At 46.7% G+C, this 18,275-nt stretch overlaps 1 protein-coding gene across 2 annotated transcripts in view; it reads left to right on the top strand.

Moving 5' to 3' along the window:
* TTC28 (tetratricopeptide repeat domain 28) overlaps positions 1–18,275 on the top strand; it is a 182,960-nt gene that overhangs the window by 55,064 nt on the left and 109,621 nt on the right. For both annotated transcript variants that reach the window (XM_030335958.1, XM_030335957.1), the window contains exons 2-4: positions 9,448–10,789; positions 12,070–12,593; positions 16,136–16,245. In XM_030335958.1, the coding sequence (XP_030191818.1) occupies positions 9,448–10,789; positions 12,070–12,593; positions 16,136–16,245 (1,976 nt within the window). The remainder of the gene's footprint in view (positions 1–9,447; positions 10,790–12,069; positions 12,594–16,135; positions 16,246–18,275) is intronic.

Raw genomic sequence — 18,275 nt, 5'->3', positions numbered from 1 at the left:
GCTAAAATTTTAGCAGCAAAGATTATAATAGATTTCAGTGTGCTTTTTCTTATAACAAATTTGAAGAAAAAATCAACTCAGCCTAGGGTGTTAAGATTAAACCTCAATTCACTGAAGCCTGTTCAGTGTGGGTTCACGGTCATTTGTTCAAGTTACAGATTTCAGTGGTCTCGCTTGATTCAGGGCTAGAGTTCAGGACATCCAGAGGAATGGATGACTCAGAATCCCTTCAGGAAACTTCTGTTAGTAGGTGTCTTTCCCCTGACACGGACAGTTTGAAACTGTAGGTTATGACAAGGGCTTGGAGGGTTGATATTGGATGGTACGTCCATGAGGATGTGCTAGGGTCTAGTGCAGTAACAACAGCCCACAGATCTCAGTGGTCCAAAACAACAGAGTATTCTGTTCACACCCAGGCTACCACAGGTTCACGTAACACTCGGATACTCCTCACGAATCAGGGCCTGCCACGGCTCCATCTTCCAATAGCAGCAGCGCCATCTGGAACACGTAGCTTCGGCAGTCAGGCAGGCAGGGGAAGAGAGAGCACGGAATATTGTACTCCAGCTCTTAAGTGCTTCTGTCTGGAAGGAACACATCGCTTCCACTCACATTCCATTGGGCAAAACAAGTCCCTTGGCCATGCCTGAGTTCTTCTGAGTAGGAAATACACATCTGGGTGTAGAAGAGAACCAGAGGAGGGAACATCATAGAGTCTACCACAGATGAGGGGAGAAAGGCAGTTCAAACCAAGGAAATGCGATGGGAAAGTCAGGCATACCAGGTAGGGTGGGACTGAGCCAAAGGGCCAGTGGGGCTGCTTCTTTGGCTGGTGTACCATACATAAGGAGCATGGGGCAGGACTGGCTGGGTTGGTACCGGGTCCGCGCAAAGTCTGTAAATGCCATTGTCACTGGCGTGCCCTCTACTCTGCAGGCCAGAGGGACTCTGCAGGTGCTCCCGGGAGGTGGGACTGGCCCAGTTTTCTATGGCTCAGCTCAAGGGAGAAGCAGAACCAGTTATCTCTGCATTTCAGTGATTGAACCCCAGACCTTGAAACAAAAGAAATGTTTGTTTCTTATTGAAACGAACTCCCTGTAACATTCTCTGCATTGTTAACTTATGAGGGTGCTTCCCTCCTCTTATTGTGATTCAGAATGAAAACCAGGCACACTTTGCCTTCTCCAAACAGTGACTAATGGCGGGGCTGCGCCAGGCAGGCCCAGCGTATTTTTCACTCTGCTCCGGGCTTCCTACCAAGTTCTCTCACAGTGGCCAGGCCACAGCCGTTAGGGATGACTGTGCCTAGCACTTCCTACCTCATCATCCATCTCCGGAGCACCCCTCTCCAGCCACCTCCTTTTTAATAGGTTTAATTATTACTTCCCCTACTTCATGGTACAATTAATCTTCCCCACTGCCTCAGGATTTACAGCCGTACAGGCCCCGGGATTTTCCAAGCTGTTCACCTGCAGTCTTGGTTTTAACTCTCTGAGGGAAGTAGGAAGTGGGGCCATGTATGAAGGCAGTGAAATAAGTGTGGGCTCCAGTGGACTCCGGGCTGGCTTCTTGTCACTGTCATTCAGCACACGCCTTTGGGATGGTGGCAAGAGGGGGTGACAGAGGAACTAAACTGTGCCTCTGTTCAGCCTAAGGAGAGCCTTGGGCGCCAGGGGTTGAGCAAATAGGGCCTCTCTGTTTCTCTTTCAGCAGCATTGTATTTCCTGCAAGTTTGATTGTCAGATGAATGAATTCTGAGGATCTAACGTACAGGGCGGTGGCTGTGGTTAGTCATACCTATTGTAGCTAAGAGAATAATAGATCTTTAGGTATTCACACCGCAAAAAAAGGTGATGGATGTGTTAATTAACTTGATTGTGGTAATCATTTCACAGTGAATACGCATATCAAATCATCACATTCTATCCTTTAAATATATACAGTTTTGTCAATTGTACCTCAGGAAAGCGGGGTTAGAAAAAGACAGTTTTCAGTGGAGTCTGTCTGTGGGAGGGAGAGGTGGCGTATGAGGGATTTCCTCAACCTTATTATAGTGGGCTCCTCAGAACTGAAACAGAAGGGGAGGGCAGTTGGCACCTGGGACAGAAGTGCCCCTGAACTCAGTGTCACAGAAGACATCCCCAGTTGCTGCTGAAGCAAAAGAAGATAACAGGCCCTTAACTTCACTTACCCTTTGGAGGAACAGGAAGAGCCTGGTGGGTTGCATAGAAAAGGTAGACAGATGTAATTAAGATCAATGATGGCGGAAGAGACTCGTGGTGGCCCAAGAGTTCTCCAGAGGTGACGCCCCCAACGAATGATTACATCTGCCTACTCCTCCTGCATTCCTACAGCTCTTAGGATTTCCTGTTCTCTGATGTACACCTCTCTGCTTTAGATACGGATTTAGCCAGACCAGCAATTTGTTCTTTCATAGCTGCCACAAGATTGGTTTGCCGCAACAGAATCCTAACATTAATGTAGAACGAGTGGGTCCAAAACCATGACCGCCTTTCACTGGAAGGCATTCCAGCTCCATTCCAGAAGGGCAACGGGTGAGAGGACACAGACTCCTGAGTCAGAAGAACTTAGGTCCCAGTATCAGGCCTGTCACTTGGAGCTCTACAGGCCCCAGTGAGTTCTTGAAACTTCTCTGAGACCACAATAGTGCCCTCACAGGTTTGCTTTGAAGCATGAAGGAGATTATCAAGTAGAGGGCCAGGCACTGGTTTTCAGAAGAGCTTACCTACCAGGAACATGCTTGTGGCTAAAATCACATGAGAAGTTAATTTTGAAATTAAGTGCATGTAAAGATTTCTGTACCTTTGCTGTCCTCCAATGGCAAAAATAATGGGCTGGTCTCCAGGCTCATAAATAGTAACCCGGAAATGAGATAAAACATCCAGTTGGTTGCATTTCCAACACAGAGCACTTTGCTCTCGTGCCTTCGGTTCCAGCCATCTGTTTACTAGGCAGCTCTGTCCCCTCCTCCCCACTCCAAGCCTGGGGACATTTTAGGTACACTGTGGGAAAACTCTGTGTGGAGGCTTGAGAGGGAGAGGATTCAGGGAGCCAAATGAGCTGGAATAATGGGTGCCGATCTTTTGAAATTCAAGGTAAAACTCAATATTGCGAGCATAAATAAATCACAGCGGCAGGACACGGCACTGTGTTTTCTCAGTCCTCTCAGCCCAGAGGAGGGATATGGAGGCTGGTTTACCCATACACGCTGGTGACCAGCTGATTTCTTTCTCTCGCGAGGTCCCAAAGACAGAAAAAATGAACTTGAATATCCACATCAGGACTTAGCTATGGGGAAGTTTCCTGACCCAAAAGGAACTACAGAAGGATGTGCCAGCACAGATCTCTCTGAACATCTTGATTACTTGGTTTATCTTTCTGCTATGGAACTTGTCACACCCCCACACACACTCCCACACACGGTAGAGGGGATGGTATAATGAACCCCCACGTACCCATAACCCAGTTATCACCATTTTGCTAATCTGCTTTCATCTATTTTCATAAATGCACCCACACCCACCCACCCACACGTGCTCACTTCTCTCCCCTCCTGGAGTGTTTTTAAAGCATACCACAGCCACTATGTCGTTTCATCTGTGAATACTTCTAGATGTATTTCTAACAGAGAACTTCTTAGCACAGCTGCTGTCCCATGTACCCCCCCCTCCCCCAGGAGACTGATAACAGTTCCTTTATGCCTCCTGTTTGGAAGCAGATGGGCTGGTACAGCTGAGGGCCCGTGCACCTAGAGTCCCTCCCTCCACTCTGCCATGGCCTCACTTCCTCTCACTGGGCCTGGGTCACGTCACTCATAACGTCAGCCTGAGGGAGAGCCTCTTCCGGCTCCCCCAGCTCACCATTTCCCTTGAGAATAGCTGGGGCTTTAGCTAGGCTGCGACAGATCCCACCCCGCTAGAAAGCAGTGGGAAAGAACAGATGAGCTCTTAAAGCCCCACTTGGATCACATACTATTCATAAGTAGAGCAATCATATTTTCAGTAAGTGAGAAGAGCACCTCCATTGTTTGTGGAGGCAGGCTGAAGCCCTGCTTCCAGAGAATTCACAAGAGAAAAGGCAGCCAGATGGAAGTCACTGTTGAAACGCTAAATGTTCTAACTGCAGTAGAAATTCTGCTTAGCTCATCCCATACCCCTTGGTCTTAGCTGGTCATGGCTAATCATACAAAGCAGACTGTATTGAGCATTTACTATGTCCCAGGCCCTTGTGCTGGCTTGTCTTAAGCATCGTCTCCTGGGCCCTCCCAACAGCTTTTGAAGTAGGTATTCTTAATCCCAGGCAGTGACCATTCCTGATGCCAAGGCAGAGGCCTACCGTGGTGATGTATAAATCCATACGCATGTGTCCTTTCTCCACACGCCCTTGTAGGAACTCGGCTTTGTGAGGATCTTCTGCCCCACTAATCTTCATTTAATCCCCCTCCCCTGCAGCACGTTGTCACCTAGCACACCCCTGCTGACAGGCTCTCTGTAAGTCTTCATCTGAGTGACGGCCCTGGAAAATCAAGCTGTGGTCTCGAAAGGGAAGGAGGATCTGCAGATTATCTCCTCAGCATGTGCAGTCACTCTGCTGGCAGTTCTCAGGGCCGCTTTTATGTTGCCTCAACAAAGAGAACGGCTGCCAAGAGTGTGTAATGTTCTGTTCAGAATTCTCCAGGCTGGCAGAGGCTGCGACAGTAGAGACACAGGGCAGGATGATAAAGTTCCCATTTCAGCCAGGCCCATCGCCTCTTACCCTCACCCATGTCCAGAAGTCTGTTTTTGAGAATCTTCCGATGATTCTCTATAGAGCCTTGGAAGTGGCAGACGAGGAAGAAGGGGAGGAGGAAGGGGAGTGCGCAGGCGAGCTGGCTGGGGGTCAGATCATTTTGCCATCACCAGCAGGCAGTTTCTTTCACAACTCATTGAACCCTGGGTAGCCATTATCATCCCAACTGCTCCCTATTAACTAGGCCAGACTCTTGAGGCCATGCGAGGAAACAGAGAATTCCTTTCCTTTCTGTCTCTGTCTAAATACCGCTGGTACTGCGTTCAGACAGCACGCTGCAGGTCACAAAGCTTATTGATACACACTCTTATGATTCTCATACCATTTCTCTGAGATGGTGTAACCTGACCTAAATAAGAAAACAAAAATACCAAAAAGTTTTTAGTTAGGAAAGAAAGGGAAAGGAAGGAAGGAAGGGAGGGAGGGAGGGAGGGAGGGAGGGAGGGAGGAAGGAAGGAAGAGGAAGGAAGGTTGGTTCAGAGACATCAGTTGACTATTTCAAAGGTACCCAGCCAAATAAGATGGGAGCCATTCCCATTGTGCTTTAAAACACAACTGCTGACTTCAAGTTCTGTGCCTTTTCCATGGTCATGTGCCTTCCAGACACGTAGCCAATTTCCTGGAGGATGGTGTATGGGGGACTAGCAAGGGAGACCTGTGTCCTTGGTGGCAGGGAGCATGCAAAACACTCAAGCTTCCTCCACTGCCTCCATTGCCTTCTCTGAAGGGCTCACATGGCTTAACATCTTAACACCATCTTGGAAACCAACTAATGATCATATTGGCTTTAAAAACCATTGCAGAGAAATCTAAAAGCTGTGGGGGAGGGGAGGGATCAATGCAAAGGCTTTGCTGTGGGAGCAAGTGCTCAGAGGGAAATGTGGGCACCCCTGCTGCCCTCCCCAGCTCTGACTGTGTTCCCACCCACGGACTCTTGTCTGGGCAGGTATTTTCACTCTCATTTCAGAAACGCAGAAGCTGAGGACAGAGGGAGCAAATGATTCATATCCTTGAAGAATTCCCGGCAATTTGAAATCTAAAAAATTTTCTTTTTATGTAAAGGCAGTTTAGGGATACAGGCCAAATTCAGGTCTTTAGAACTGAAATGCTTGTCACTAAGAATTTTTCACCACTAATGGGGTTCTAGGTGATGCTAAGGTATTGCCTCTTGGTTAGCTTAGAGTTTCTAACCTTGAGACAGGTTCTGAAAAACCTGATCCTTCCAGCAAGGATACCGGTGACATCTCCAATGCAGGGAATGACCTGACCCAATCCCCAGGAGTATTACTTTGCTCGATGGATCAGAGCTTTAAAAATACTTTCAGTAATTTTTAAGCCAAGTGTTATGCATTCATCATAGGAAAAAAAAAAACACTTAAAATACAGATAAGCAAAATGAAAAAATACCTGCAATTTCACCACCCAGATTATTACTGTTAACATTTAAATAAATTCTATGCTGTATGTGTACATACAAATGTAAGCATGCATGTACACATTAATGTTTTTATTAAAATGTACTTTTTGTGGCCATATATTCCATTAACATTGTAATTTTTCCATGTTGTTATATAATCTTCTACTTCACCATTTTCTTTTAAATTTTATTTTAGAGAGAGTGAATGGGGGAGAGGGGCAGAGACAGAGAGAATGAGAATCTTAAGCAGGCTCCACGCTCAGGGAAGAGCCCACCATGGGGCTTGATCCCACAACCCTGGGATCATGACCTGAGCCAAAATCAAGAGTCAGACAGACAAGGAGAGCCACCCAGGTGCCCCACCATTTTTTTTTAAATTAAGTTTCATTTGTTCTAAGGCAAACTCAAAAAGGTTTTTTCCTACTTCACCATTAAAAAAATTGTTTTAATGTTTATTTTTGAGAGAGAGAGAGAGAGATAGAGAGAGAGAGAGAGAACGAATGGGGGAGGGGCAGAGAGAGAGGGAAACACAGAATCCAACGCAGGGTCCAGGCTCTGAGCTGTCAGTATGGAGCCCAACGCAGGGCTCGAACCCACAAACTTCAAGATCATGACCTGAGCTGAAGTCGGACACTTAACTGATAAGCCACCCAGGCACCACCCCCCCTTCACCATCTTTAATGGCACTATGTTATTCCATTATATAGAAGACCATGATTTACTGAGTTTTTTTTTTTCCTAATAAAATTTATTGTCAAGTTAGCTAACATACATTATATACAATGTGCTCTTGGTTTGGGGGATAGATTGGGTTATTTTTAAATTGGGAAATATTTTACACTCATAAGAAAATGCACAGACTAATTAACCATAGTTTGTTTAATCTCTACCACCTTGAGGATTTCCTTTCCAGGAAGCCTATTTTCAGCCTAATTTCAGTTACTAATATTTGAATTTCAGTCTGCAGTTTATAGTGCCCTTGCACATACATTATTTCATCTGATCCTTACCACTGGCCTCTAAGATTGGCATCGAGATTATTATTTTCCTCACTTTATAGATGAACTATGAAAAGCTCAGAGAGGCTAAATGATTTATCCAGTATCCTGAGTCTAGTTAACATCAAAGAGCTGGCTGCCCCTATGGAGGGGCAGACCTCTACCCCAGGCAGGAGAGGACGTTGGCCAGAAGGGCAGCCCTCATGCGCTCCTCTCTCCCCACCTTGCCTCAGCGTTTCTGATGTGTGCTGATATTATTTGTTTCCTGACTCTCCCCCTTATACACCCTGTGTGCTCTCTGAGGGCAGCCTTGTGTCTGGTTTCACTGTCTGCCCCCTCTGCCTACCACAAGGCTTAGCACGCGGTAAATCCTGGCCCAGCGCATGAGCGAGTGAATGAAATGTGTCACAGAGATAAGCAAATTGTGGGGGCTGCATTTTGACAACTTTCTTTCTCGGCGTGTCTATTTTCAGTTCAGACGTTTAACAAGAACCCAGCTTGGTGTTTTTGTGTTTTTGTACTTCTGCAGGTTTAGGTCGTCACTGAAAAAGTCACACACTAAGTCGTGGAAGAGTGTGTTCAAAGCCAAGGGCAAGGAGAAACCTGTTTGTGTACTAGATTCTCTCCATCTTTTCCAGTGTCCCCCCCGCCCCGCCCCACCTCACCCCAGGCCCCACTGGGATGAACCAGGCTCTGCTTAAAGGTGCCTGCCAAGTTACTTTGATGATATCCCTCCTTTGGAACTACTTTATATTTTTTATATTGATGATCTATCCCATTTTGAACTGCTTGTAGAAACAATAGCTTAGCAGCTATAGCATAGTTTATGAGGGTGGTTTAAAGTGCTGTTATTATCGACTGTAAAAGCTATAGACAGAATTACAAGAAATTTTGGAACAAAAAAATCATTCAAATGCCATCACCTCACAAGGCGACAGTTTCCATTTTTGCATAATCCCCTCAAGGTCCTGTCCATGTGCGCACGTTTATTTTCCTAGATGTTGTCACAGGGAGCGTGCGGCATTGTTTTCTGCTTTTTCCACTTATTAGCGGAAGAACCTTTTCCCCCCATTTTTCTACATAGACTTCATAATTATCTTTTAATGACTGCATAATCCTCTGTCGAGTTGATATACCAAAATGTACTTCCACAGCCCCCCAGTGTTGGCTGTTTCAGATGTTTCTGATTTCCCACTAATCTATAAATGCTGTAGTGAAGATTGTTATGTGAATAGCTTTTGCATTTGTCAAGTGATTTCCTGTGAATATATTCCCCGGAGTAGGATTGCGGGGTCTGAGCAGGACCATGTTTGTGGCTCTTTTCATCGCGCTCCTGTACGGTCTCTTCTCCTTGATGTCCAGCCAGTGATGTGTTTACCAATTTCGGGGCAACTTCCTCAGTATAGGGTGGTTCCTAAGTTTTTTGTTTGCTAATTAAGTTGAAGGAAAATGGTATTGCAGGATGGCTTTATTTTGCATTTCTTTGATTATTAAAAGAAATTAGCATTTTCCCCTGTGGTTACTCTTTGTATTTCTTGGATGTGAGTTGTCTGCTCACACTTACTGTTCTTTGCCTGTTTCAGTAAATTGGGGTTTTGATTTTTTTTTTTTAATTTTTTTTTTTCAACATTTATTTATTTATTTTTGGGACAGAGAGAGACAGAGCATGAACAGGGGAGGGGCAGAGAGAGAGGGAGACACAGAATCAGAAACAGGCTCCAGGCTCAGAGCCATCAGCCCAGAGCCTGATGCGGGGCTCGAACTCACAGACCGCGAGATCGTGACCTGGCTGAAGTCGGACGCTTAACCGACTGCGCCACCCAGGCGCCCCGATTTTTTTTTTTTTTTTAATCAAACCAAGTGAAATCTTTATACACAATAGCTATTGGGTTTTGTCATGTACGTTTCACATATATTCCAGCTTTGTGTTTGCCTTTAAATTTTAGATATTTATTTCAGTACAAAACTTCTTAATTTTGTAATCAAATTTGTCCTTTTTGGTTTTTTTTGTTTTTGGTTTTGTTTTCCTGTTGCTTCAAAGCTTAGAAAACTATCTCCCCTCTGGAGAGCTGATAAATATTTAATGCTACCTTCTGTTACTTTAAATTCTCTAATTCATCTGGATTGTATTTGAGTATAAATTGAGTTGCGAATGACATTTTTTTCCCCAAATTGCTCATCAGTTATTCTAACCTCTTTCTATTCCTTTATTCTCTTTCTCAGGAATCATACACCAGATGAAAGGCGATTATGATACTGCACTGAAACTCCACAAGACCCACCTGTGCATCGCCCAGGAGCTGAGTGACTACGCTGCCCAGGGCCGTGCCTATGGGAACATGGGTAATGCCTACAGTGCTCTGGGCATGTACGACCAGGCTGTCAAGTACCACCGGCAGGAGCTGCAGATCTCCATGGAAGTGAATGACCGTGCCTCCCAGGCATCCACACACGGGAACCTGGCTGTGGCTTACCAGGCCCTGGGTGCCCATGACCGGGCCCTGCAACATTATCAGAACCACCTGAACATTGCTCGGGAGCTTCGTGACATCCAGAGCGAGGCCCGGGCCCTCAGCAACCTGGGCAACTTCCACTGCTCTCGGGGGGAGTATGTCCAAGCCGCCCCCTATTATGAACAGTACCTGCGTCTCACTCCTGACCTTCAAGACATGGAAGGAGAAGGGAAGGTCTGCCACAATCTCGGCTATGCCCATTACTGCCTTGGAAATTACCAGGAGGCGGTAAAGTACTATGAGCAGGATCTGGCGCTGGCCAAAGACCTTCACGACAAATTGAGCCAGGCGAAAGCTTACTGCAACTTGGGCCTAGCCTTCAAGGCTCTGCTGAACTTCAGCAAAGCTGAAGAGTGTCAAAAGTACCTACTGTCCCTCGCCCAGTCCCTGAATAATTCCCAGGCTAAATTTCGAGCCCTAGGGAACCTGGGTGATATATTCATCTGTAAAAAAGATATAAACGGTGCAATAAAATTCTATGAGCAGCAGCTGGGCTTAGCTCACCATGTAAAGGACAGAAGACTGGAAGCCAGTGCGTATGCAGCACTGGGCACGGCGTACCGCATGATCCAGAAATACGACAAGGCCTTGGGTTATCACACGCAGGAACTAGAGGTCTATCAGGAGCTGAGTGATTTGCCGGGGGAGTGCAGAGCTCACGGGCACCTGGCTGCTGTCTACATGGCCCTGGGGAAATACACAATGGCGTTCAAGTGTTACGAAGAGCAGCTGGATCTAGGGCAGAAGCTGAAGGACCCCAGTCTGGAAGCCCAGGTCTATGGCAACATGGGCATCACAAAGATGAACATGAATGTGATGGAAGAAGCCATCGGCTACTTCGAGCAGCAGCTGGCCATGCTGCAGCAGCTAAGTGGAAATGAGTCTGTGCTCGACAGGGGCCGGGCCTACGGCAACCTGGGAGATTGCTACGAGGCCCTGGGTGACTATGAGGAAGCTATCAAGTACTACGAGCAGTATCTGTCCGTTGCCCAGAGTCTTAATCGCATGCAAGACCAAGCCAAGGCTTACCGGGGGCTAGGAAATGGACACAGGTAAAAATGACAGGGGACGAATGTGGTCGATGACACGCACAAAGAGCATCTGTGGCAGTAATGGCAACTTAAGTCTGCATGACAGCTTGTTAACTACAAAGCATTTTCATACGTGTCTTATTTGGCTCCTCCGATAATTTTGTGAATGTAGCAGGGATGTTATTACCCTTATGGAGGAAGAAACTAAGGCCCAGAGAGGTTGGGTCAACGTCCAAGATTGCACAGCTTAGAAAGGACAACCCAGAGTCGAACCCAGGGGTGTCTGACCCAAAATGCAGTGCTTTTTTGACTGCATTCATAGTGAGCAGGATAAAAGGGATAATGGGAACAGGAAAGGTGAATGCATCCATTCAACTGACGTTTACCGAAGGCCTCTCACATTATACGAATTTGTGTTTATTAACATAACATCTATCCCCACCAATTACTAGGACTCCCACTTTATTGCTTTTAGGGAAAGTCATCTGAGGATGGCAGGAGTGAGTAAACATATGCTATCATCATCATGCCAGGCACCTTGCAGTGATATCTTGCTTAATATTTATGGCAGTCCTGTATTACTCTACACTTACTATGATCTGCTTTGGGATGTGGGATTTACTATCATCCAGAAACGGAGGCTCGGGGAAAGGAATTCATGTGCCCCACACAACTGGCTTGGTCTGCCGCCAACATCCATGCTCTTCCCAGCCTTATCATGTCATCTCTTAGCAGCACAAAAAAGACACACTGTTGGCCAAGGTGATGCTTTCCTTCTGAATGTGGGGAACCCAAGAAGGTGTCTGTGTCTGCAGAATTTACGGCCCTTCCAGATCAGCAGGGGATTAGGGCTCCTGGAGTGGAGGAAGGGCAAGGGTCAAACTAAATCATCACCCACAGAGTGCTCTGAGGAGCTCAGGGTGAAAGATTTATAGCCATTGTAAAGTGATTTCAAAAACATAGTCTAAGCGGTAGTGGAAATTGGGAGGCCCAAAGAACCAAACAGTTCACTTGCTATCATTGTGCCTATTAATATATTTTATGTTTCCTCTGGGGTGTATATCCCATTGAATCTCAAGCTCTTGGGAAGGTCACTAAGAGATGACTTTTGAATTGCTTTCCAGATTATGAAATTCCCCTGTATCTCACTCTAAGGGCACATGATAGATTCTAGCTAGAAGAGGAGTTAAGAGCTTCTATAGTAAGTGACAGTGACAAATGCTTTTCATTTTCTCAGGGGCTTTAGCATGTCTGCACCTGCACAAAATAATATCATTGCTTTTCTGTCTACATCCCCACAGGGCAATGGGGAGCTTGCAGCAGGCCCTCGTGTGCTTTGAAAAGAGGCTCGTGGTCGCCCATGAGCTCGGGGAGGCCTTTAATAAAGCCCAGGCCTATGGAGAGCTAGGAAGTCTGCACAGCCAATTAGGGAATTACGAACAAGCCATTTCCTGCCTGGAACGCCAACTGAACATTGCTAGAGAGATGAAAGATCGAGCGCTGGAAAGTGACGCGGCCTGTGGCCTCGGTGGCGTTTACCAGCAGATGGGGGAGTATGATACAGCCCTGCAGTACCACCAGCTTGACCTGCAGATAGCAGAGGAAACCAATAACCCCACGTGCCAGGGGCGAGCCTACGGGAACCTGGGCCTGACATACGAATCCCTGGGCACCTTCGAGAGGGCTGTGGTCTATCAAGAACAGCACTTGAGCATCGCGGCACAGATGAACGACCTGGTGGCCAAGACGGTGTCATATAGCAGCCTTGGAAGGACCCATCATGCCTTGCAGAACTATTCCCAGGCAGTAATGTACTTACAGGAAGGTGAGTGAAAAGGTCTGCGGTGGCCTCTCGGTGTACTCTGAGATCGAGTTCAGAGTCTACTCGGAAGGAAGGGTACACAGTTTGAGTGACTGCCTCTGCTTGGAGTGAGGAGCTCAGAGGCCATATCATTAGTTCAACCCCAAACCGCGGTGCCCCCCCCCCCGGGTGTTCCTTAACAGCACAAAGGCATTCCGTTGCCCAGAACATGTTACCTGGGTTGTGTAACACTGGTAGCCAGCTGCCCAAGGAGCTGATGCCCTCTCTGCTCTTCAGAGCCCTTGCCCTTGAGAGCAAACAACACTTTCCCATACAAGAGGAATCGTGTAAGATTTAGTCATGTGAAATTTAAGGGCCTGAATCCTAGGAAAAGACCCATCTGTTGCAAGCCCTGTTGTCCTTCTAGAAAATACTGTAACAAAACTGTATAGAAGTCAATTTTGATGTGGCAGCTGAGATCTAATCCAGTCTGAGGGTCACTCCAGCAGTTGGCCAGGCTTCCTTCCCAGTGTATATTGTCCACAGTGCTTGAGCTGGTGCTGTGGCAGCCTTGTGCCTGGCACAAGTGACAGAAAGTGATTGCCCCTGCCACGGCCTTCTCTTCCTCCTCCTTCCCTTCCCCCTCCACCACTCCCAACCCCCACCCCCGCCTCTGCTGCTGTCAGGTTCCACGCAGCTACTACTCGGGAAAGCACTTCCCCTCACACGGGCACATAACATCTTTCCATCCTGGGCGGGAAAAATGGCAGATACGATGTTCTTGGCTCACTAGTCGAAGGAAATAGTTGCCGACTTGAAGTAAAAACTCTCATTTATAGTTTCTAGGGCTCTTCGCATATATAGTCTCTTTAATCGGATTTAATTCTCACAGTAACCTTGGGAGGTGTGTCTTTATTCGCATTCACAGACAAAAGACCTGAGGCTCAGAGAGTCCAGTGGCTTGGTCCTGACCATACGGTCAGTCTGGGGTGTAATGGGGCCCAGCCCAAGGTTTCTAAGCCCAGGAACTACACAAGACCCTGTGTGGAGTTGTTTCTAACCTCCCAAGCCTCCTTGGGGAGGCTGGAGTAGTCAAATATTCCCCCTTACTCCTGAGCCCCAGCTGGGAAGCCAGGAGCGAGGGAAGCAGGAAGCAAAGTGGAGAATGGGCCAGGAGCTGACGGTTTGCTGTCATCCTCTGCGCAGACCAGGGATTGCTCTGGCCTGCAGGCTGAGAGGTTACCGAGAGGCTGGGAGCCACTTCCCAGACCTTCTCTGGCTCCCACTCAATGGCAGCTCTGCCTCAATCCATTAAATATGAGAGTTGGCTTTTGGTTTCCCGAAAGTTGACTGTGGTAAAATTCCAACAGACTGGGGGCGATTTGCAGTTGAATTTGGGAAAACTATTAAATTCAGACCCAGCATATGACAACCTCTCAGCTGTGTTCTTTTGTACTTCCTGAAATATTGTTTCCATAAAGCAGCTGCTTTTGCCCAAGACCTTGTAACATAATTCTGTATTTATGGAAAACTCTCAATTTCATTTTTATTGTTTCTTGTAATTTTAAGTCTTGCAGAGATCTAAATTCTTATTGTGGGATCTCCCTGGTGTCTGTTCCGTGGATGTGCTCCACCAGAAAGCCTGGTGTGTCCCCTGAGCCAAGTTAGATGCCTCTTCTCATGAGCTGTTACAGGTGCGGACACCTGGGAGGCCCTTTCTGAGAGCTCTGAGTCACGTCTGCAGCATCTTGCACTGGGGGAACGGTTCAGTCAGAGACCACCTTGGCACTGTCTCCCTCTCTGGCTTTCGGAGAGGGCTGTGAGTCAGCGTCACCTTGCCCAGTGCACCAGAACCTCCCAGGTGGGGTCTGCTCTGAGATTTGTGTATAAGTGCTCCTGGTGATTTGTATAGACATCCCCGGTTAAAGCCACTGGTCTTGTCCAGCTTTCTTTCTTTTTGCAAATGAAGAAAGAAGCCTAGAGCGATTCAGTGACCTGTGCAGAGTTCCATGCAGCTAGTTCCTAGCAAACCAGACTTCAGGGATGCTGGACGGGTGGGTTAGGTTCCTAAGAGGCAGAGGCAGATAGGAACAGGCAGGACAGGTACTATGTCTGCCTAGTAGTGGCTTTTAGTTCTTCATTGTTGAACCTGACTTTGGGCTGGAGTGTGTCCGACATGAGGAGATCCAGTGGGGAAAAAAGTCCTTGCTCACAGAGAACTTTCTAGGGAGGCTAGCTACCTCAATGAATTTTACTTCTGACTCATAGACCCAGATCTAGCAGGGATAGTCATATTGAAGAATGAATATGGTCAGCATGTTGAAGATTAAAACAACCAGTGTTCCCCTGGTTGTCACCAAGAACCATCTTCTTCCATCTGTGTTCCTATTCTAGGAAGTATTTTAAAATGTGAATAATTTCCAAGTATTATTTTTGTTACCCAATGACATGATTTAAACGTAATGTGGTGCTTCTAAGTTTTCTGAGTTATGTGCATTTTGAAACGCATACATTTTATGAGCGGGAACCTGAATATCACTTCTATTATCATCTCAACTGACTCCGTTCCTTTTCAAAAGTCAGAAATTGCATGGGCCCAGCATGCTCAGAGGCAGGCTCCCATGCACTCTAAATTAGATTCAAAAAAGGAAGTCCTTCCTTTGTGTGTATAGCTGTAGTGTGGGAGCCTTCATGGTGTCTTCTGCACAAGGGAACTCCTGCGTACAGAGGGCCAAATCATGAGGACAAAGCCATCCTGAGAACCACTTAGTGGCCAGTACAATAAATGGTTGCCCTCAGATTTGGCTCCCACAAAGCCCTGGAGGTGGCTGGTGTCCTGGAAGCCAGAAGCTTGCTGTAGGTAAGTGACCCAAACTGCAGGTGTCCCTCTGAAGGACATTAGAATGAGGACAGTCTCATTTAAGGCTTTCAACTCATAATAGCACTTGTTCTACAACCCTGCTGGGGCACATCAAAGTCTCAGCCTTAAAGGAAAAACAGATTGGACATGAAATGCATCAGCGGCATCAGTAACAGAAGGCAGGGTCAGACTGTGTGAGCATTCTGCTTTGGGGAGAACATCAGATGTGTCTCCCATAAACACTGACTGGATGCTATGTACGTGAGATAGGAAGAAGTATTAGCTTGGCTTCTGCACTTGACTGTGGAACTGTCAGGAAAAAGCCTTTGCCTGCCAAAGAATTAAGTTAGATAAATTTATAGGCCAGGAGTTTTCATTTGCAAAGCTGGGGATTTCACATCTGGGAGGGGGCCAGGTTAGGTTCATTCATTTCACTGTTTCTGTCTGCCCTGCAAACCTGTTTCCTGCTGAGACTCATCACCTCAGCTCTTGCCGGGGCATCTTGGAGTGTCCTGGAAAGGTCGCTACCAACACAGAATCTGAAGAGAATGCTTACTCTGCCTTGGCTGATTGTACTTTTGTCCTGCAATTTATTTAGCTGTGTTGTTAGCATTCTTTGTATCCACCTGAGGCAGAATGCCCTGCCAGGACTCCTGGGCAGGGTGGAATTGTCTTTTATGTGTCCTTAAAATTTCTCTGATTTCAGGTTTAAGGTTAGCTGAGCAACTGGGCCGAAGAGAAGATGAAGCCAAAATTCGCCACGGTCTTGGTCTGTCCCTTTGGGCTAGTGGGAATCTGGAGGAAGCCCAACACCAGGTGAGCGGAGGAACTCCTGTCCCAGGTGGATTTTGTTTCCAGAAGCACGGAAGACCTTGGGATTACTGTCCTGGTAGTGATGACGTTTGCTGGAAGGTGCTATAACCTCTACCCTTGGGTCAATGTATAGGATCTCCGGCCCGGAAGTGTTGAACCACAGTGAAGATTCTTACTCACTTGTATGATAGATTTCTCAATGATTTCTTTGGAATTCCTGTATTATGTGCTACTGTTCCTCATTAAACCGTAATATGAAATTACATGCATTTTATGACAGAAGTAATTCAGGAATTTGTGCCTTGGCATCCTAGAATGTTATGGTATTTTACTTTACTTTTTAAACTATTTTTTTAATTTTTTTATGTTTATTTATTTATGACAGAGAGAGACAGAGCATGAGCGGGGGAGGGGCAGAGAGAGAGGGAGACACAGAATCCGAAGCAGGCTCCAGGCTCCGAGCTATCAGCACAGAGCCCGACGTGGGGCTTGAACTCACAGACCGTGAGATCGTGACCTGAGCCGAAGTCGGACGCTCAACCGACTGAGCCACCCAGGCACCCCTTTACTTTTTAAACTATTAAAGGCAGTTTAAAGAATTAATTATTTCCTTGTTTTAAAAATTAAAACTTATACTGCTATAACGATTTTCAATTTTTCAAGTACAGTCACTCACTGAATTTATTCTTCACATAACCCTGTGAGGTAAAATGACAACCATCCCGTTTATAGAAAAGAATCTGAGGCTCTAGATCTTGCCCAAAGTCACATAATTGATTAGTGGTAGAGTTGGGGATACTAAGTCTAAGTCTCTTAGTCTTGGAATTCTTTCCATTAAAAAAATTTTTTTAATGTTTATTTTTTAGAAGGGGGGGAACCACGAGTGGGGGAGGGGCAAAGAGAGTGGGGGAGACACAGAATCCAAAGCAGGCTCAAGGCTCTGAGCTCCAAGCACAGAGCCTGACGTAGGGCTCGAACTCTAGCCGCGAGATCATGACCTGAGCCAAATTCTTTCCATTTTTTAAATTTGCATGAACTTAAAATTCTATGCTGTTTCCAGCATATAAATATTAGAGAAAAGTCTTGGGGCACCTGGGTGGCTCAGTCAGTTGAGTGTCCGACTTTGGCTCAGGTCATGATCTCGCAGTTAATGAGTTCCAGTCCTGCATCAGGCTCTGTGCTGACATCTCAGAGCCTGGAGCCTGCTTCGGATTCTGTGTCTCCCTCTCTCTCTGCTCCTCCCCTGCTTGCTCTCTCTCTCTCTCTCTCTCTCTCCCTCTAAAGGAAATAAACATTAAAAAGAGAGAAAAGTCTTGTAGTCTCATTGGTGGAGAAACCACTTAAAGCAGCAGGACAGTGTCTTTTTTTTTTTTTTAAGTTTTTTATTTATTGAGAGAGAGAGAGTGAACGAGCACGTGCATGCAGAGGGGCAGAGAGAAAGAGGGAGACACAGAATCCCAGGCAGGCTCCATGCCGACAGTACAGAGCCTAATGTGGGGCTTGATTTCATGAACCATGAGATTGTGACCTGAGTGGAAATCAAGAGCCAGCTGCTTAACCGACTGAACCACCCAGGCGTCCCAGCAGGATGGTGTCTTTTTAGGAGCGTCAAGCATCTGGTCCTGCGGGTGTCCCTGTGATCGGGTATGGCTCCGGAGGAAGCCAGGGAAGACCTGACCCTGGTCACTGTTGTGGAGGGTGGTGTTTGATTCGGCTGAACTGCCAGCAAAAAGCTGCCCTCCTCCTGAAAGTGTGGCTGCCTTAGCTCATTTCCCCCAGCCTCGGCCATTTCCAGCCTGCCTGCTCCCCACTTGTTCTCATTCCAGTCCTTGGGCTCCCTGAGGCCTTGGTGGTAAATTACGGCCACTTGATGACAAGGGGAGAGGCCTTTTGTTTGTTTTAATCCAAATCAGCACTTGACTAGATTCATAGCTGGGTTTTTTCCTCCCCCACAACTTTCACACTGTAAGTCCATAACCTTTGTTTTTTAGATCCCCTATTCTAATTGAGCACATAAACTGTAATTTATGTGG

The sequence above is a fragment of the Lynx canadensis genome, chromosome D3 (genome assembly GCF_007474595.2).
Source record: "Lynx canadensis isolate LIC74 chromosome D3, mLynCan4.pri.v2, whole genome shotgun sequence".
Taxonomy (NCBI): domain Eukaryota; kingdom Metazoa; phylum Chordata; class Mammalia; order Carnivora; family Felidae; genus Lynx; species Lynx canadensis.
Note: the sequence above shows the minus strand (reverse complement) of the source record. Positions and strands in the feature narration are given on the sequence as shown.